The sequence below is a fragment of the Stigmatopora nigra genome, chromosome 3 (genome assembly GCF_051989575.1).
Source record: "Stigmatopora nigra isolate UIUO_SnigA chromosome 3, RoL_Snig_1.1, whole genome shotgun sequence".
NCBI classification, from domain to species: Eukaryota; Metazoa; Chordata; class Actinopteri; order Syngnathiformes; family Syngnathidae; genus Stigmatopora; species Stigmatopora nigra.
In genome coordinates, this window is record NC_135510.1 from 56,009 (window position 1) to 77,500 (window position 21,492).

Below are 21,492 nucleotides of genomic sequence, written 5' to 3' on the forward strand. Positions count from 1 at the left end.
ACTTAATACATCATAGTGAAAAGGGTGCAAGACTAAATATAAGAATTCAAATATATTTCACATAAATAATGAAATCAGATGTTACCGCTCATTTTTACTTAAGCTAATGTAACAACAATGACAAGTACTACATGAGCAGGCAGCAGTTATATCCGTTTCTTGCTCAAGGAACAGCAAGTTACATTGTTCTTCTATAATTAACTCCAGCAGATAAAATCAAATCTGCTTCAGTGTTCTGATTTTATTGGAAAAAGCTGTACCATTCTGCAAAAAAATTAAATATGAAGTATATGCATATGGATTATTCCGTGCTTTCGAATGCAAGTCATTTTGAGTTTCTCTGCTTTTGTTTAGCTAATAGTCATTGTTTTTTTCTAGCAATAGTGTCCGTCAGCTGCCAAGTTGTTTTATTGATTGGCACTCTGGATCATCTATTGTTGTATATTCATCTAAATATTTGGAACAACATTTGCAAAATGCATGTGGTTGAATGATTAGTACATTTTTTTCTTAAGAAACGCCATCTTTTACTGAAAAGCTTGATTTTTCAAGAAATGGTCTTTCCATTTGTATTTCAATGCTAAATGTTTTAAGTTTGAAACAACTCAATGTGGTGTAGTGCAATGTAAAACAGTGGAATGATTACCAATTTACAGCAAGTAAATTAGAAATTCATAACCTGAAACAAATTGTATTCAATCAATGAAATCGAAATTAATCTTGAGGATTCATACTTATTTTAACAATGTTCTTTGATGGTGTTCAGTGGCATTGTCCTGAGGTAAAACAAGGGCCTGAGCTCAATTGATGTTGGAAAATACTACTGTCAAGTCATGGATTATGATCACAAAATTAAAAAAATAATTGATTTGAATTGTACAAGATTCTTCCAACAATTAATTTATTAATTTATTTCCTGAACCATTTTATACACACTAGGGTCGCAGGGGGTGCTGGAGTCTACCCCAGCTGACTACAGGCACAAGGTGTATGTGGGACACCCTGAACTGGTGGCCTGCCAATCGCAGGACACGAGGAGACGGAAAACCACTCACGCCCACACTCTTACAAAGGAGAAATTTAGATCCAATCAGCCTACCATGCATTTATTTGGATTGTGAGAGGAAACTGGAGAACCTTTGAAAACCTGTCCAGGCCCGGGGAGAAAACATGCAAACTCAACAAAGGTGGACCGACCTGGATTTGAACCCAGGACCCCAGAGCTGTGAGGCCGGCGTGCTAGCCACTCAAGCAGCTGGGCTGGTTTCTGCCATCAATCCAATCGACCAAGTCTTACAATATATATTTCAACATAATCCCCTTTTTAAATGTTATTTCTCATTTCTCAAAGTATACAAATGCTGTTCCAAAAGAAGTTCATGACTTTCCATTCCAACATGCGCAGGCAGTCTCATGCACACTAGATTTTGAATTGGGTTAGCTCTCCAAAGGCCCATGATGGTTTGACAAGAAGAGCAATCTACAGGACAAGGTGACCTACTTACTTGGGAGAAAAATCCCCACCCCCTCACAATCCTTTGCTCTTCATTTCCTTTTCAGTCTCCAATAGTCAACTGCCTGACCCTTTGAGTCCATTTGACTCAGATCTTGATCTCATTGTATTAAAATATATTTTTAAATGCTAATTGAAATTCATAAAAACTTGCTTAATCATGTTACAAATCATTCCTTATCTGTTACAGATATTCTTGCTTATTTTAGTTAAGAGTGGCCACCGAAAGTCTGATTATTTGTATGATGATTTGTCACTAAGAGGCGCTAAAACAGCAATTGATTTAAAAAAATAACTGTACTTGATACAGGCTTGGCTCAACCAAATGAGATATACGGAGAATTTCCAGTTATTGCAAACAGGGTTCACTTTAATTGTTCAGTAGGAGGAGTTCATCGTTTTCCCTGGTTATATTTCTTGGTCCTCTAGTTTTCTTATGCATACCAGAAATGGAAAATTTCAAACTGTTAATAAGTGAATAGTTTTTTGTTTGTATGTTTGATTATACTGTCAAATGATTGTATCTTGATATGAGCCTCATTACCAATTATGATATTTTTGCCTTTGTCAGTCCTAGCAGTCGCGCTGTGGCCGTAGGCACCAGGAGGAAGCTGTACAGTGCCGTCCCAGGGAGACACTTCGTTGTAATAAGTCCTTATTCTGCTCAGGCTGAAGAAGAAATTAACCTCTACAAAAACGACATAGTCAAAGGTGAGATGGTAACTTCCCCTTTCCAAAAAAATACACTATTTAGTAGGATGTGTTTCAAAACTTCAAGCACATGCTTCCGTTTTCCTGCGACACAATGCTAGATTTTATCTCATTATACTTGTATAATGACAATAAAAGCATTCAATTCAAACAGGGACTCGTGCCATGACGACCATTTGGCCTGGCACTTGAGCAGGGCTCTTTTTCTACTTATGGTGTATTCTTCTGTTGTTTCATTCACACATTAAGTAAAGAGAGTGGGTTCAGGAACATTTTTTCTTACCGCATACCAGACAGCACACATTCTTAACATACATTTCTTGACTTTCACCAACCCATACACACATCCCGCTCTCACTTACTGCTTATGTAATGATGTACAGGCAATTGAACTTGCAGTTTGAACTGGTCGTCAAAAGCGTGTCTCTTTGCAGATACCATTTTCGGGGGAAAAACTGATATTATTTTGCAAAATGCTTATGTTGCACCCTGCATTTTATCTTGAAACACAGGGAGTAATTATCAGAACAGTGATACGTTGCTTCTTTAATCCAACTTTTATTGTTAACTTTATCAACACAAAACCCCATATATATATATATATATATATATATATATATATATATATATATATATATATATATATATATATATATATATATATATATATATATATATATATATATATATATATATATATATATATATATATATATATATATATATATATATATATATATATATATATATATATATATATATATATATATATATATATATATATATATATATATATATATATATATATATATATATATATAGATTAGCAACACTCCTATTTATTTATTAACTTACTTATTACCTATCTATTTATATTTAAAATGCCTTTCTTATTTCTGCATCCTCACCCTCTTGCTACTGTGACAACTAGTTATCCAAGTGTCATTTCTTCAGTGTTGTTCCATGATAAAGTATCATTTTAAAGCGGTGCATAAACTAGAAGGGTTTATACTCACTTTTGTGAGATATTGTAGATCTATCTAGTTTTTCTGTTAATTATTTTACTGTTAATTATCACCTTAAATTTTCTTTTCCATCTCCCAGTTCTGAGCATTGGAGAAGGTGGCTTCTGGGAGGGCAGCGCCCGCGGCCAAGTAGGATGGTTCCCAGCAGACTGTGTGGAGGAGATCCTGGCCAAGGCCATTGAGGAAAGGAGCTGTAAGTTGATTGACTTGATGCTGAATTTTGGTACAGGCATTTTTGTTCTGTTCAAATTTAAGATGTACATGTTTTTTCTCCAATCTGTGAGCTTGATGGGTCTATGACTGCTTTTGCACTTCACCCAGGGCTGTGGTATAAAAAGTGCTACATTGCAAGCTGCTTAAGTAAGATAATGAATATATTAGTGCATTAAGAAGGACCACTATGGCCAATCTTAAATGAAGCTAATAATATTGTTTCATTTAACATTGGCCACAGTGGTCCTTCTTCAGGCACTTCACACAATCCACTATTCTGTATGCCTCTCAAATGAAAGAAGTAAATAATCATCTTTTGCCTATTTTCAAGTCCCATGAACATTTCCATCTTCCTTTGTTCTACTGTTTCACTCTTTCATTCATGACATCACTAATGTGTTTGTTGGGTTAAGTCTGGTATTATTATAATTTTGCCTTATTACTACCTGTCACAGCTGGTCTAAGAAATATCTGAATCATTTATGATATTAAGTCAAGTCCATCAATACTTATTAAATAATTCCAAATTGTCCGTTAGCTTCTTCCATTGCTTTCCCCCTGGTTGCACTGCTTCCAGATGTGTTTTCATATTGAAGCATTTAACCAATCACATTTCAGCGATTATTTGTTGCCAGGGTCAAAAATCTACCTCTAGGCCTTCACAATCAGTTCTGCAGGCTCTGCTGCATTAAACAAGCGTCGATAAGACTGTTGCTTTAACCAATCAGATTTCGAGTTGGCAATACCACAATGCCGTCTCGCAAGCGTAGGGATACGTCATTGCCTTCTCGCAGGCGTAGAGATACGTCATCTCTTTCACCAACTATGATTGGCTAGCGTGACCGGACGATTCGCCGAAATAGGTTTCGCCGACGGACATTTGGCCAAAGGACAGTTCACCGAGGGGGCGTTTGGCGGAACAGATAGTTAGCCAAACAGATAGTTACTCGACCGGATAACCAGCCGACCGGACTTTGCGCCGAAACGAGATTTGCACGCTCGCCCCGCCCCCGGCCCTGTGTACATGTTTTTTCAACCTTGGGCCATTACAGATAACATTCATTTAGGAATAACAGAATCATTCAGAACAGAAGAAATAGTAGAAAATAGTAGAAATCATACTCAAGAAGAAATGTATATATTTCCTAAAATATTGGGAAATTATTTAAAATCAAACTAGAAGTAAAAGTGTGCTCCATAGCATGGTATTGTTCTCTAAGCCCCCTGGTCTGTCCAAGGCACTTAGAATTTGACATAAGTTGTTTTTTTCTGAGTGTAAGGCACGTAGCTCCAAGCAAATGGCTACAACTTTAATTGCCAGGATAAAATAAAAAATATATAATTCATTGGCAGCACGTACGTACTTGTATTTAGAAATATGTCCAGCGAGGGGCAATACTGCATCACAAAATCTAAAACTCAAAGAACATATGATCTGATATTTTCTAAGATTAAAGAAGGTCGTGTTATGGAGCCTAGTTCTATAACTGTTGATTTTGAAAAAATGCTGTAGTATAAAAAAAAGCATTGGCAAGGCTCACCAAAATGATTATTGTATTTGCGTGACAAATGGATCACAAAACAAATTCACTGAACAATGCTTACCGTCAGACGACAACATGAATAGGACTATATCAGTCAACTGACACAAAATCCGTCAGGAAAAGAGTACCATCCTCTGGATGCAAGTTTAATAATGGGTCATTTGGGAATAAATAGACATGGTTCAAATGACTTAGTCAAGAGCTAGTACAAAGATAATCATTTTACTTGCTTTTTAATATTAAACACGTTATCAATAAGCTGCCATTCTAAAAATGATTTCATCAAAAAGACAAAGCAAATTCACAGATGGTGTTTTTATTAAAGCAGTAAAAAACTTACAAATTATGTACAAACTTTAAAAATACAATTCTAACTATTTACAAATATTACAAATAATACAATACAAACTTAGAAGATTCCCAGATGTGTGGGAGTTTGGAAAATGCTTTTTTATACTACAGCCTTTTCAAAATCAACAGTTATAGAACTAGGCTCCATAACACAGCCTTCTTTAATCTTAGAAAATATCAAATCATATGTTTTTTAAGTATTAGTTTTTGTGATGCCGTACTGCACCCCACTGGACATATATCTAAAGACAAGTACGTATGTGCTGCCAATGTATTATATTTTTTATTTTATACTTGCGTATAAAGTTGTAACCATTTGCTTGGAGCTACGTGCCTGACACTCAGAAAAAACAACACTACAAGACTTATGTGAAATTCTAAGTGCCTTTGACAGACCAGGGGGGCTTAGAGAACAATACCATGCCATGGAGCACACTTTTACTTCTAGTTTAATTTTAAATAATTTCCCATTATTTTAGGAACTATTTATTATTTTTCTGGAGGATTGCTACTATTTTCTACTATTTCTTCTGGTCAGAATGCCCTTGTTATTCTTAAATGAATGTTATGTAACGGGCCGTATATGGCCCACGGGCCAAGGTTGAAAAAAAATGTACACACACGACCGGGGGAGGGGCAACTATCCGTTAGGCTAACTATCCGTTCGGCCAAACGCCCCCTCGGCGAACTGTCCTCCGGCCAAACGTCCGTTGACAAAACCTATTTCGGTGAATCGTCCGAATGCCCCGAGGAACACTGCAAATTGTATGGCTGGGAGTGCTTGTTATTTGCCACCGATTGACAAAGTGTTTGGAGCAACACTAGCAGTGATAATTTTACAATTGGCACACTGCGAGTCCCAGGGATTCGCTTGTCTGAAAACTGTGCGTCCCAGGAAACTTGTCACGAGTCCCAACATACTACGGATGCAAATAAAACATAAACAACGATATATAAACATTCAGATTTAATTTATTTATTATATAGTTTAGGGTTAGGGTTTATTTATCATTGTACTAGTCTTTCAGCTCGTAGATCCTCCTCTCTTTGCAGCCAAAAGTCTTTTGAAATGTGCATATTTTTCCTTGCCGCCCCCGTTTTGCTTCATGATCATCGATCGAATCTTCTGCAGTTCTTTTCTTACTAGTTGTATTTTTAACTGCGAAATAACTATCCAGACTGTTTTGCTTTTTCTGAAACATTTTTTATCTTTCTTACACTATTACGAAACTCTTGCTATCGCTTTCTCTCCTTCGTCTGCTAGTGTCTGCTAGTCTCGCGAGAATTATTTCGCAAAGATTATGTGGAATAAATTGGTTTGCTATCGGATATATGTGTTTTGGTTTTTTTTTTGATAAAAATTTCTTTGCGTCCGAAAAAAGCACATTACTTGAAATTGTGCGTCTGGAAGAAAAGCTGTGCGTATCAGACGCAGGACGCAGAGGTAACGAGAACACTGCACTAGGTTTGCAAATTTGACTTGTTTATCTAAAGCAGCAACGAGACACCAAAGCTCTGCCGGACACTTACAAGCAACGATGCTCTCCAAAACTTTTGGAGAACCCCGATTGGAGTTACAATTCAACGAGCAAGTGCGCAGGGAAATGGAGCGCTAGAACGAAAAGGTAAAGAAAAATACGTAAATCTTAAAATTTTTGATAGACATAATTTTTTTGGGCAAGCAGGAACTTTCAAATTATGTGGAACTTCTTTCTCTCATTGCTGAGAAGAACACGGATTTACATTACCAGCTGTCCACTAATAAAGTGTTTAGTGGCACGTCGGGCAAAGTACAAAACGACCCGATCACTGCTATTACTGAAGTGATGGAGGAAGAGATCAGAAGCGAAATTTAAAAAAGTACTGTTTGTCTCTGTAATGGTGCATAAAACGACTGACGAGTAATGCTGCACAGCTCGCACAGGTTCTGCGTTACGTCAGGGCAAAGGTGTCACCTCCTGGTGGTGAGTTGGCTCCGATAGTGGGGGCATATGCCTGTGTGGCCCGCCAGACCCAAACATTTCGTGAAGGACTGCTGGGAACGCCTGGGAACGAAGGAGTTTCAAATCCTACCCCCGACAGAGCTTCTCTCATGTCTAGGAAGAGGTGGGGGTCATTGAGTCCGAGTGGACCATGTTCTGCGCTTTTATTGCCGAGGTGGAAGGCCGGAGCTGTTGCCACAAGGTGCTCGGGCCACTATCATTGCATGCAATAGAATAAAAAATTAAAAGCACACGCTTTTTCAGAAAGGTCTAGTTTATCGTCTTCAATGCATTGCGGAACAATATTTTCAGTGCCTGTCCTGGCGGCAATTCCAGAACGTGCTGGTGGAGACCGGCCGTAAGGGATGCTATCACGCTGAAAAAAGGAGTCCTACCAGGCCCTTTTGACCCTTGGGACTTTGGAGGCAGCTGATAGGCCTAGCGGCACGTGGCTGTGGTCGTCTCTCAGGAAATAACCCGGGCATGGGAGGAATTCAGTGAGGCCATGGAGAACGAGTTCTGGGTGGCTTCAAGAAAATATTTGTCCACCATCCAATGTCTCAGAAGGGGAAGCAGTGCACCGCCAATACAGTGTATAGTAGGGATGAGGCGCTTCTGACCTCGACTTGCGAGGGTGTGTTCCAATTATAGGGGAATAGCACTCCTCAGCCTCCCCAGGAAAGGAGTTTTCGCCCAACCTGTCTACATGTATTTGTGTATACCTGGAGAAGGCGTTCTACCGTGTCCCCCGGAGAATCTTGTGGGGGGTACTCCGGGAGTATGGGGTTTTAGAAGCCATGATACGCGGCGTCCGTTCCAGTGTCAGAGTCTGGTCCGTGGAGCCAGTAGCAAGTTGGACCGGTTTCCAGTGGAAGTTGGACTAGGGCTGCCCTATCTCCCCAATCCGCTTTGTAACTTTTATGGACAGAATATCTAGGCGGAGCCGTCCGTGGCCTAGAAGGGGTTGCTATCAGCTTGATTTCTTTTTCAATTACAGAAATATCCTGCAAGCACTGCCTGAGGGGCGGCCCAGTGTGGCAAGTGGTTAGCGCGTCAGCCTCACAGCTATTGGGTCATGCGTTCAAATCCAGGTCATGTCCACCTGTGTGGAGTTTGCATGTTCTCCCCGGGCCTGCATGGGTTTCCTCTGGGTACTGAGGTTCCCTCCCACTTTCCAAAAATATGCACGGTAGGCTCATTGGAAACTCTAAATTGCCCCTAGGTATGGGTGTTAGTGTGCCTGATTGTCCGTCTTCTTGTGCCCTGCGATCGGCTGGCCACCTATTCAGGGTGTCCTCCGCCTCTTGCCTGGAGTTGGCTGGGATAGGCTCCAGCATCCCCCGCAACCATAATGATGATAAAAGTGGTTCATAAAATGAGAAATCGGATTGGATTGGATAACTTTAATCATCCTGGGAAATGTTGTTGTCACCGTAGCAAGAGGGTGAGGGTGCAGAAATAGGAGAGGCATTTTAGAAATAAATAGGTAAGAAGTTAATAAATAAATACATGAATAAATATATAATTAAATAACCATTTTGCGGATATATATATATATATATATATATATATATATATATATATATATATATATATATATATATATATATATATATATATATATATATATATATATATATATATATATATATATATATATATATATATATATATATATATATATATATATATATATATATATATATATATATATATATATATATATATATATATATATATATATATAGATGGTGAAAGCGATTACGTATGTGTCTGCGAAATGGCCTTGGTGTCACCAAATCGAATTCTGATTGGTGAAAGCAACAGTCATATTGACGCTTGTTTAATGCAGCAGAGCCTGCTGAACTGATTGTGAAGGCCTTGAGGCAGATTTCTGACCCTGGCAACAAATAATGGCTGAAATGTGATTGGTTAAATGCTTCAATATGAAAACACATATCTGGAAGCAGTGCAACCAGTGGCCAAAGGAATGAAAGGAAGCTTACAGACAATTTGGATTAATTTAATAAGCATTGATGGAGAAAATATAATTAACATCAGTCTGTGATTCAGATATTTCTTAAGCCAGCAGAGAAGGCGTTGAAGGCCCCGACGGCCCGTCAACATTATAATTTTTATTAATATTACAGTTATTGGCAAAGTCTTTTCATTTGCCTATAACTGTAATATTAAATAAATTCACTTTTTGATAATTGTACTTGTGTACTTTTTTGTTTTTGTATAGACGCAGAAATGTAGTATGATATGTAGTAATAATATTATGATTCTTGGGGTCATTTCTGGTCTGCTTTATCCGTTATATACGAGGGATTACTGTATTTACCACTTCTCTTTAGTTTTTAGTTTTTTATTGCTGTTTCGCTATTCTTTGATGGTCTCCTTCACACCCCATTCCATTTCCAATCTGACATTGAGGGCACTGAGTTAGGAGGAAAATATTCCTGCAAAGATGATAAGATGTGTGTAAGTCGGCTCAGGGGGATGTTATTACTCTGAAAGTGTGACAGCTGGTTTGATGGAAAATATTAGCAAAAATCTGGGCAATGTAATGACTGAATAAGCAAAGTTAAGGGAAAAAGAAAGAGAGACAGAGCGAGAGAGAGGGAGAGAGAGAGACAGACAGAAAGAGAAACAGACAAACAGAGAAACTGACAAACAAACAAACAGACATACAGTCATATAGACAAACAGAAGGACACAGATTTTTAACCAAGGTTCCTCCCAGTTAGCAAACTCAGCTCTTGATGTTCAGATGACAAAACACAATAGAGGAGCAACAATTGATACAAGGCAGTTGATAATGAAAACGATGTGCTTTTGTAAATAATAATGTGTGTCTTTTTAGAAAGCTTAAATTAAATTGCCTCAGAAGCTGACTGATTTTACTGATCTTAATGTAATAGCAACCTTAACGGTGCTTTCATTGTTATGGTGTGCCAGATTCCAGAGCGGACCGTGCTGACAGACGGAAACTGTTTAGACACTACACTGTGGGCTCCTATGACAGTTTTGACGCCGCCAGGTAAGCCCCTACACAGGCTCCATCTTGTAACATTACATTTATTTTTTATTCTTCAAAAGTTCCATCTATTCCTATATAGTAGTTTGCCTACATTTTGTCACAGATCAATAGAATTGACATATATATTGATTAAGTCTACACTCGCCAGGAAAGAGCAAGCACCGCTTCGCGGCTTCAACTCTCGCGGCTTCAGTACATCGTGGATTTTCTAAGTATAAAAAAAGTTCATAAAAATGTCAAAATCGCAACCGAAAAACGGGCGATGAAAAATAGAGGACGTCAGGGCCCCCCGCTTCTTATTTGTTGGCACTCAGCACCAAAGAAGAAGAATTTCACCCGGGAAAAAAAGGACGCAACACACATTATAAAGGGCCGAGGAGTATAAGATCTTGCCTTCTCCTGTTTTGTTGCGAATGAATTTCCCATTGAGCACATTACCACTTGAATGGTGAGCCTTGGATTTTGAATTATGGTTTAAAATTTCTCCTAAACGTTCTGTGGAAGAAGCATTACCGGAGCCACCGCCGCCTCCCCATTGCAGAGCGGGGGCTAAAAAGCATACATTCGCAAATGGTAGCTAGCTAGTAGCTCGTGGCAGGAGTTATTTTGGTAAATCCAGCCAAAATGATGCGAGCACCAAATTAGTGTGCTTGCCTTCACACTGGGTGTATTGACAAAAAAACTATATATCCCGGCAGTCACTGTGCGGTACTTTTTCTATGGGGAAAATAGTAGAGTCAGGGGCTACTTGCAGTAGTTGTGAGAGCTGTAGAGGATGGTGTACCCTATCGGCTGATTTATTTTATTTTAAGCTGATAACAATTTTGGTATTGGTCCATATATAAAGCGCACTGGATTATAAGGCGCTCTGTCTATTTTGGAGAAAATGTAAGACTTTTAAGTGCGCCTTATAGTCGTGAAAATACGGTAATGTAGAAACATGATGATAACAGCTTGATTTAAATTGTCCTACGCTTATTTTTTTTTTTACGTTATAGCGATTTTGCGTGAATCACATTCATACCCCAGAAATGGGACAAGCAAGGGTAATCCAGAAATGGGGTCGACGGAGGTTGGCAGCTCTGATATTTTATTATATTAACATATCACTGGGGCTTCAAGACCACTTGATGGCACCATTGAACAAATAATTCACCATGATAGCTCAATTGCTTCAAGAAGCGTCCTTTCTTCATCACTACTTTTGTCTAGATTTCTAAACCACGGGTGAGCAAACTATTCCATAATGGGCCACAGTGGGTGCGGATTTTCATTCCAACCTATAAAGAGGACACCTTTTCACCAATCTGGTATCCTACAAGTGCGATCGGTGGATCAGGTGCTTCTTGTTTACTGCAGAAATCTCCTTGTTTGAGATTGTCTGTGCTGGATCAGTTGGAACAAAAATCTCCACCCACAACGACCCCCGAGGACCGGTTTGTCCACCCCTGTTCTAAACCTTCAAATTTAGGTGAGGTGATCACTATAGATTTCCTACTTTTTGTCCTCCAACATACTGTACCATTATGTAAGTACTATAGAAACTCGTGCCTCACAACATGCATTGCAGACTGCAGATTTAAAATTACATTCAAAGTTTATGTTTAATGGCCATTGTTTCTTCAGTTAATATTTTACTTGATTCATCACTTGCCATATATTCTATTGAGTTTGTTGTTTAATGATCCTTTTAGTTTTAAAATAACACTGCAGTTGTACTGGCTTTTTGCTTATTGTTATTCTATTATTTGACGTAGTTGACTGCTTTGATTAAGCTGTTAGACTTTTCCCCTCCTTCTAAAATGTAAGTGTATATTGATCCACACTGCCACTACCGGTGGCTACTTTCATGCTTTTTTTGTTTATAGAGCTAATTTCACCACGTTTACAGATAAAGCGGCTAGATTAGTACATTTATAGCTGTAGATTCGGGCCATTCATTGTTGTTATTTTTTGCCCCCAATGAAGAACTTCAAAGACTGATATTCAGATCTCACACATTTCTGGCCAATTACCGGATCAAATGAATTCATCTTTACACTTCTAACTGTAAATATTTGGGTAAAATATCAGGACTGATAAATGTATAACTGTTTTGTGGACATTCTTGTGGTGTTTCCGCTTCTTTTGCCCTTGACATCAGAGAAGTGCACTTATGATCAGCCTGAGTTGCCTGCATGGGGCTGCATGCTGAGAGAAATGTAGGCAGGGAGGGCAGCCAGATGTTATTTTATTACGAATGTATCATCAACTATTGGATTAAGTGCTGATGATGCTGTTGTGACTGGGGGCCTATTAAAAAGGTTTTTGGATGTATAAAAAGAATGCATTTTTGCAGATGATTTTTGGTTTAGATGTTGAATCTCATACTTTTATAATGCCAATAAAAGCATTAAAAACATTCAATATTAGTAATCCCCATTCACAATGAATTATAGCAAGTTAATTATTTCCTTGCTAAACATCCCCCTATTCATGGTCATACATTCTAACCGCTTGGTGAACAACACTGATTCTGGATGCTCCCCAGGATAAACTCTATAAACTTTATCCGCACAGCGTGTAAGCCAACATGTGCTTCATCTCGAGTCCCATTTCTTTAACCCTACCATTCACCCAATCCCATTGCATCACTTGTTGACAAATATTCCACTGTCAATAAATTATCAGGCTATTGGTGTATGCTGACAAGCATTGACCTAATGAAGCTGTCCAATTTGGGTGGATGAATGTTTATGCGAATGCAGTTGCGTGTAAGAGAATGCTGTGAGATAACCTCCAGTGTGTCAACAGTGTGGGCCTCCTTCCTCCTCTCCAGACAGATTGTGTTGCTAAGGGAACCGTTGCTAGGATTGCAACTCTCTCTCCCTCCCCCATCATCCCCTTCTCTCTCTCCCTCTCTCTCTCTCTCTCTCTCTCTCTCTCTCTCTCTCTCTCTCTCTCTCTCTCTCTCTCTCTCTCTCTCTCTCTTTCTCATTCGGTCGCTCAGTTTTATATTTTTGATAAAATAATTCTCTGGTTTAATCTTTTTAAGCCCCTTTATATTTGTAAAATAAATTAAGTTCATAGCCTGTTCATTCATTTTCTGAACCGCTCTATCCTCACAAGAGTCACGGAGAATGCTGGAGCCTAGCCTGGCTGACTTCAGGCACAAGGCGAGGGACACCCTGAATTGGTGGCTAGCCAATTGCAGGGCGCGAGGCATAGAACCAAGCATGCTCACACTCATACTTAGGGGCAATATAGAGTATCCAACCAGCCTACCATGCATGATGTTGGAATGTGGGAGGAAACCAAAGTACCCGGAAGAAACCCATGCAGGCCCGAGTAGAACATGGAAACTGTGAGGCCAAAGCGCTAACCACTCAGCCACCAGGCCGCATTCATAGAATGTTATATATCATAGATTCCAACATGCGTGTATATTTTTTTGCAAATTTTTATTACTTTTTTTTCTAATTTTGGGTCAAATTTTAAGGTGTATTAACAACACATGCCCTGTTTGGTCCAGTTTAGTCATAACACCTAAAAGGTCGGTGAAGCGCTTCTTTTGGGCGAGTGTATATACAAACCAGCGAACTCTGGTGCGAATAAAATGTAGATCTTGAGAGGATGTTTTGGTTCTCTTCCAAGTGGATTGTGGTGCGATACGGTTTTTGTGTGAAAGGTGTGGTTCAAACCAAGGCTAAAATCACCTACCTATTTACAGACTCTCATAAACACAGGCATTTTGGGAAATGTACTTTTTTGGTTAGTACATACCTGTCAACCTCTGCCAATAACTGCCCTTATAAATGATTATGATTCCCCGTACAAACCCCCCAAAAAACGTACAAACACCGTACGACGCATGTTTATTCGCGCTAACTCGTTTCTTACTAGGTGGCTCCTCCATGCTTGCTTCCACGATATTTACTCTATGTATATCCACGCATGCGTATGTCATCCTTTATCGATACTGCCCTACGCACCGCTAAAAAAATACATACGATTGAGGATAATTTTTGCTGGTATACCGTGACAATAGTAACGATCGATGACAGTAGCAACGTTGGCTACCAGTTTACGAGACTATCTGGATTTTAGCCAAAACGGTCTTGTTGAGATCGGTTTTCAGAAATATTGTCGATTTTTTTCATTTTATTTTTTCTCCGTACAAAAGTCGGTGTACGGCGTACATGATTTGAAATGGTAAAAAAACGTATAAAAGTTGACAGGTATGTTAGTAGTAGGTCGACTATTGAGTGATGAGAAGACAGAATGTCTCCTAGATATTTACACATAAAAATTACGCTGCATCAACACCCTCTGATTTTCCAAATGTCCAGCAAACGCTTATAGTTGAATGGACATATCAATATGAGCATTAAGCTCCAGTGATTTAAAGATGTTTGCACATACGTAGGTTTGTTGTCAAATCCTGGGTCGCTTGCAAAATTTTAAATATGAAAAGGAACCATATCAAAGAAATCTATACCAAATGTATGTTTTTGTCCAGACCAAAGAAATCAAACCATTGACTTTCACTGTGTTCCACATTTTGTCTACTAAATTTTAATCTAATCATTTAAGTACATTTTATTTTCTATGTTCGAGCACAGTGTCAATGTTCATATATGAAAAATGGGAGTATGATCAATGCTTTATTTAACATGAGTGAACCTGTTATTAGGATTGATTAGTATGTAACAAAGATAATGGCACAATAAATGGTAGTGGATAAAACTCGCAGACATTTAGGATTTATTGAAATCAATTAACGATTTTGCTCACTGAGTTAAGCTCAAACGGCCCGGTGGAAAGAGTGATTAGTGCGTCGGCCAAGCAGCTCTGGGGTCCTGAGTTCAAATCCAGGTCACGTCCACCTGTGTGGAGTTTGCATGTTCTCCCGGGGCCTATGTGGGTTTCCTCCGGATACTCCGGTTACCTCCCACATTCCATAAACATGCATGCTAGGCTGATTGAACACTCTAAATTGCCCTTAGGTATGGGTGTGACAGTGCATGGTTGTCCGTCTCCTTGTGCCCTGCCATCGGCTGGGCACCGATTCAGGGTGTCCTCTGCCTCTGGCGCAGAGTCAGCTGGGATAAGCTCCAGCACCCCCCGCAACCATAATGAGGATAAAGTGGTTTGGAAAATGAGATGAGATGAGTTAAGCTCAGACAGTTGTCAATGAGCGTCACATATCTATCCTCACGCGCGCACTAACATACCTGTCAACTGGTACGTTCTCGCCGTAATTGGTACAACTGAAAGCCCATTTTTATATTGGTACGCTGTACACATGAAAATGGTACGCTAAACGGTGATTTTGAGAAAAAAAAATAAATTAAGGCACTTTCTAGCCATTTTTCACCATCCGCCATTGTTTCTTCCCGGAAACGCATGTCTGCCAAGTGATATATGTACCGGCGCCTCTGATTGGCTAAAAAAAAAAGATCATGATAAACATTTCGTTTTGTAACACTTTCACCATGTGATTTCCGTTTCCTGTTCCCTTGTTTATGTTTACTTTCATTTGATCAGCTGTTTCTGGCATTTTCTACTTGTTGTTCGTGATTTTTTACAAAAAAGTAAAGTGGTAAGATTTTCCATGTATTTATACATATATGTAAGGGCGAAAACAAAATTTGGTAAGATCACAAATGGTTCGAGGTTGACAGGTATGCACTAACAAGCACGCAGCTCGTGGATGACACCTATTCACGTTAGCGTTCCATCCACATCCAGCCCGTCCTCCAGCCGAAAAGCTTGTGCGCAAACTAATTTTGTCCCCGCTGGAGCTTACAGTCCTACATTGCCGGCAGGAACCCTTGCTGAGCTAGCAGCACACAAGAGGCAGCAACGACTCCTTAGGAGAACCGGCAAAAGCAGAGGAAGGGAAGGAGGCAGGCACGTCATCTTAGCCCCCACCCTTTTTTTCTGGTCTCGTGTCTTTCCTGGGGGTGCTTTTGCCGAGTCGCCGTGGCCACTGTCATTCCGTGTGATATACACAGAGCCCGCTGGGGTATGGTGGGGTTGGGGTTGCCTTGTTACGGCTGGACGAGCTCTCCTCCAGCATGAACCTCCATTCGGCGAGGGCGTCCGTGGCCATGCTGCGAATGATGGGCTGTGCTAACGGCCGCTCTGCTCGGCATCTTCTCCACAGTGACTGTGTGGTGGATGAGAAGACGGTGGTGCTCCAGAAGAAGGAGAATGAGGGATTCGGATTCGTACTGCGAGGGGCAAAAGGTAATTCCCACACTTCCCTGAATAGATTTTAGTATTTTTTTTTGCATTTGCTTCAAATCGCCCAGTCATGATAACAGTCAGAGTTGAACACTCGCTCAGATGACGACACAGCCTACTTTTTGACTCATCTTATTTAGGTTTGGGAATAAATGGAGGGGCAGTTCACCATTTTGTATTTTAAAAGGAACTTTATTTGTGATTCAGCTTGCAGACACACGCTTAAAATTTGCAAAGAGGAGCCTTCCCATCAGTTTTTTTTGCAACATTTTGCAATTAATTTCCTTTTCAAAGTTGAGTTAAAAGCACATTGCAGGATAGCCATCAAATGACTTGTCCTCAGCATCAATTATCTGTGATGTGAGCACACTCTCCATGCTGTTAGATATTACACAAAGCCTTGAAATATGCTGTAACTATAGATACTTTGGACTGCTGAATTTCTTTCTTTTAAAATCCTCACCATGACATAAGCAACGATGTATGTCAATACCATATAGAGTGACTGGTCTAAGCTGTGATTATTCCAAGAGCTAAATTTAGTATTTCCTGCTCCCATCTTGAAGGCTCTCCAATACAGAAATGGGGTAGAGATGAACAAGAGGAAAAAGAGTTTTGGCTTGATAAACAAGACAAATGTTCCATTAATTCTAACACACGCTGCCATCACCCTGGGGAACTGACCCAGCAGAGTTTATCCTGTAAGGGTTTGAACACACATACACAAACATACATACATTCATGCTTGAGCTGTCATGCAGGCTTACATCCTGCTTTGCTTCTATCTTTTTTTTTTTTGCTGCTTTGGCCTTATTTCACTGACACCATCACAGACGGACAGCAAAATATACATATCCCAATCACGCAACACTTGTACATGCTTGTGGGTTTTGTGTCTTCTGGTAGAATAGTAAATTTATAGGTACATGCTTATGAGTTTTGTGTCTTCTGGTAGAATAGTAAATTTATAGGTGTCACCATTGTGTGACCTCCCTGAGAGCAAGCAATTGGTGCAACCATGTATTAGAAAAATAAGGGACAGAACACATAATAAACCGCATTAACAGCAGGTCAATGGAAGTAAAACTGAAAAAATAAACTACTTTGGTGGTGTTAAGTACACATAAATTATATTAATTCACGCAAAAGTGTACCACCTGATGGTCTAGTGGTTCACTCGCTTGACATGGGTGTGGGCAGGCACGGGCTCAATTCCTGCTGTTGGTGATATGATTGTGAGTGGGAATGGCCGTTTGTCTCTGTGTGCCCTACGATTGATGCAGTTCTTGGGTATTCTCTGCCTTTAGCCTTTTCGGCCGTGATAGGCTAGAGAAACACTTATGATGATGCTTGGTATGGAAGATAAATAATTGTAATTTTGGTCGACTTAAATGATTTCAACCTTTGCAGAAGTCTCATGGTCAGGCAAGCCAGGCACTCACTTGGGGCGCCTGGCAAAAAAGGGTCTCCTGAGGGCTGCCAAAATGTACTCCACTAAAAGAAGAAGAGGCATTGGCTAATTTTAAATGACACCGCAGTAGCAACCCATAGACAGTAGTGTGAAAAGTTAAGTGTCATTTCAAATGTGTACGTTCATTTTATTTAATGTTACTCATTTAGAGTATGAAATGTTTTTGTCTTAAATTTTTTTGTATAAATTCTCATCCAACCTTATTTTTTATGTGGCCTTCCACATTGTTTACTTATTTATTGTGTATTCACGTGTGATAATAGAAAATTGTGGTGTGCATGGATGGGATGGGCTTCCTAGGTTTTTATTGCTTGGCACCCTAAGATTCCCTGGCAACATCACTGAGTCTTCAAGTACACTGCATTTATTCATTCATTTTCTGTGCCACTTAAACTCACTAGGGTGCTGGAATCTATCCCCGCTGACCTCGGGACACCCGGAATTGGTGGCCAGCTAATCGCAGGCCACAAAGAGAGGGACAAACATTCACGCTCACACTCATATATTGGGGCCATTCAGAGTGTTCAACAGCCTTTGCTGCATGTTTTTTGGAATGTGGGAGGAAAATGGAGTACCCAAAGAAAACCCATGCAAACCCGGGAAGATCATCCATACTTCACACTGGAAGGGGCTGACCTGGGATGAAACCATTGACCTGAAAACTATGAGGTCGATCTTCTAACCACTCTTCAACTAAGCTGCCCTGCATTTATTAGTTACAAATCTGATTGTAACCATGATTTAAGGTTCTGGCATCATGATTTAAGAGAAATCCTGTTTACTGGAATAAAATTCGAAACAATGAATTTAGTTTTAGAGATTGAATTGCAGTTTGAATGTAGACTTAATTACATTCAGAAAGATAACAGAGGTGATTACAGAGGTGTTGATTTACTAGCATGAATCTGGTGCCTTGGTGTAGAACAGTTCTGCAACACTATTTTTAATTTCATATGCTGTAAATAACTAAAATATTTTGTTTGTTCTGGTATTCATCCTTGTATCTGCCTTTTGGTATGTGTTTATGCAAGCGGATACACCCATTGAGGAGTTTACACCCACCCCAGCTTTCCCTGCTCTGCAATATCTGGAATCAGTGGATGAGGGGGGTGTGGCATGGCAGGCGGGACTCAGGACGGGGGACTTCCTCATTGAGGTAAGAGCTACAAAACCACAATTTTGATTGGTTTACAGTTGGTTTGCGTCTCCTGGATTTATACCGTGAGATGGGATGAGCATTGCATTCAACAGAATAATGCAAATATTTTATTCATGTAGTGTTCAATACATCATCTGTCATGTCTTAGTGGTTATTCTTCGCCAGTTATTATGTCCATTGCTCAAGAAACACATTAATCATTCATCAAAGTCACACAAAAAAACTGCCAATAATAAACAAAACAGTAATTACTATAATAAAAGATACCAAACAAATTAAAAATGCACTACATTGAAGCACAAATGTGCCTCATGAACAGTTGAGCCTGATGTACGAAAATTAACTCCTTCATGTACGTTTGACCTTATCATTCTGTGTGCTTTATAGTCTAAATTATACTATAAGTATTATCTATAATCGTAAAATATCCTTGACATCAGTCACATTCTTCTGGTTTTGTGTGAACTGCAATGTGTTGTACTTCAGCCACTTTTGCTTGCACCTGCGGCTCATTAACTAAAGAAAAGCTTTTAGAGAATACTAAAACTATGTGGTAGAATTAGTTTGTGGTTAAGCTCAGCATTATTTTGTTTCGTTGTTGTTTTAGTAGTGCTGTGGTTTACTAGTCAGGACGATGCTTGAGTTGTAACATTGAAGGTTCATTTGGCTTTCCTGTGTGGTGACTGTGTTTTTTCCAAGCTTTTATGCGTTTTCTCTATGTAGTCTACTCAAGTTTCTACCCAATCCTAGAAAACATGAAAGTGAAGCTAATTTAACACACCAAAATTAGCTGTGAGAGTAAATGAGTTATGCTCTGTGGTTGGCTGGGAACACGTTCCGGGTGTGAACTGGTGAATTGATAAATAATGGGGATGTGTCTCGGCTGCCAATTTAGTTTTTTAAGATGGTCTGTCAAATAAATACAAATAAAAAGCCAATAGCAGGGGTGGCCAAGTCCGGTCCTCGTGAGCCCCTTGTCTCCATCCACCAACATACTTGAATCAAATAATGGTGTTCAGTATGAAGCTTCTGAACAGCTTGCTGATGAGTTGATCATTTAATTTAGGTGTGATAGAGAAGGGAGATATGGAAAACAGACCGGAAGGGGGGAGGGGTGGTCGGACTTGGCCACCCCTGACCGATAGTATAGGATAATTTATAGTCACTGTTTGGTTGGACTTCTTGTTCGTGACCGGACAATTTGCCGAAAGACGTTTTGCCGGCGGACGTTTTGCCGGCGGACGTTTTGCCGACTGACGTTTTGCCGACTGACGTTTTGCCGACGGACGGTTCGCCGACGGACGGTTCGCCAAATGGACGTTTTGCCGAACGGACGTTTCGCCAAAACGGGATTTGCGCGCTCGCCCTGCCTCCGGATCGTGTGTATGTTTTTCAACCTTGGCATTAAAAACAACACAATGGGAAACATCCCCACTTTTATTTGTTTAATAAAATAATAAATTAAACACTTTAATTTTTTCGGCAAACTGTCCTTTCGGCGAAACATCCATTCGGAGAACTGTCCATCGGCGAACTGTCCATCGGCAAAACGTCCGTCGGCAAAACGTCCGTCGGCGAAACGTCTTTCGGCGAATCGTCCAATTACTCTTCTTGTTACCTGTAAGTTTGCACAAGCTGTTGTTCAAAAGGAAGCCGTGGTAAAAGGGGGGTGGGGGGGGGGAAATACAGGATGAGCCTTCATAAAGCTTGCTGGCAGCTTTCTTTTTGTGCTCCTTGTTTGCACATTGTCTTTAAGTGAGATATTAGACACAAATGTTTCTATGTATATACACTCAAGCTCATATATAGTTGATGATTTCTATTCTGAACATGATTGATGATGCTATGTAGGTGCTAAAAGATAGAACTATATAACGTGGTTGCTATTTGTTAATGCTATTAGCTAGCAGGTAGCCCATCGGCTGAGTGGTTACCGCATCGCCTTTGCAGGGGGCGTTATGGCTTCAAAGGTTTGCCGAGCTGTGTGGAGTTTGCATGTTCTCCTCGGGCCGGCGTGAGTTTTGTCCAGGTAGTCCGGTTTTGTGTTCGTTTTTGTGTTCTGAAAGATTTGAGGATAAACTGAGACAACAAAGAAAATGGGAGTTTCATTGTGTGCTGAAATACTTTTATGATAGAAACACAGGTTTTGGCATCTGACTCCTGTATATATCTTATTTTCAGCAGGCAAAAGTGCCCATTAATTTGAATATTAAATGTATGGTTAAACAGGCGGCCTGGTAGAACGAGTAGTT

The 21,492-nt window shown here is 39.7% G+C and overlaps 1 protein-coding gene across 1 annotated transcript in view; it reads left to right on the forward strand.

The window, feature by feature from the left end:
* LOC144194256 (SH3 and multiple ankyrin repeat domains protein 2-like) overlaps nt 1-21,492 on the forward strand; it is a 95,166-nt gene that overhangs the window by 14,272 nt on the left and 59,402 nt on the right. The window contains exons 3-7 of the mRNA XM_077713185.1: nt 2,085-2,224; nt 3,329-3,442; nt 10,301-10,382; nt 16,531-16,613; nt 19,113-19,237. Coding sequence (XP_077569311.1) covers nt 2,085-2,224; nt 3,329-3,442; nt 10,301-10,382; nt 16,531-16,613; nt 19,113-19,237 — 544 coding nt within the window. The remainder of the gene's footprint in view (nt 1-2,084; nt 2,225-3,328; nt 3,443-10,300; nt 10,383-16,530; nt 16,614-19,112; nt 19,238-21,492) is intronic.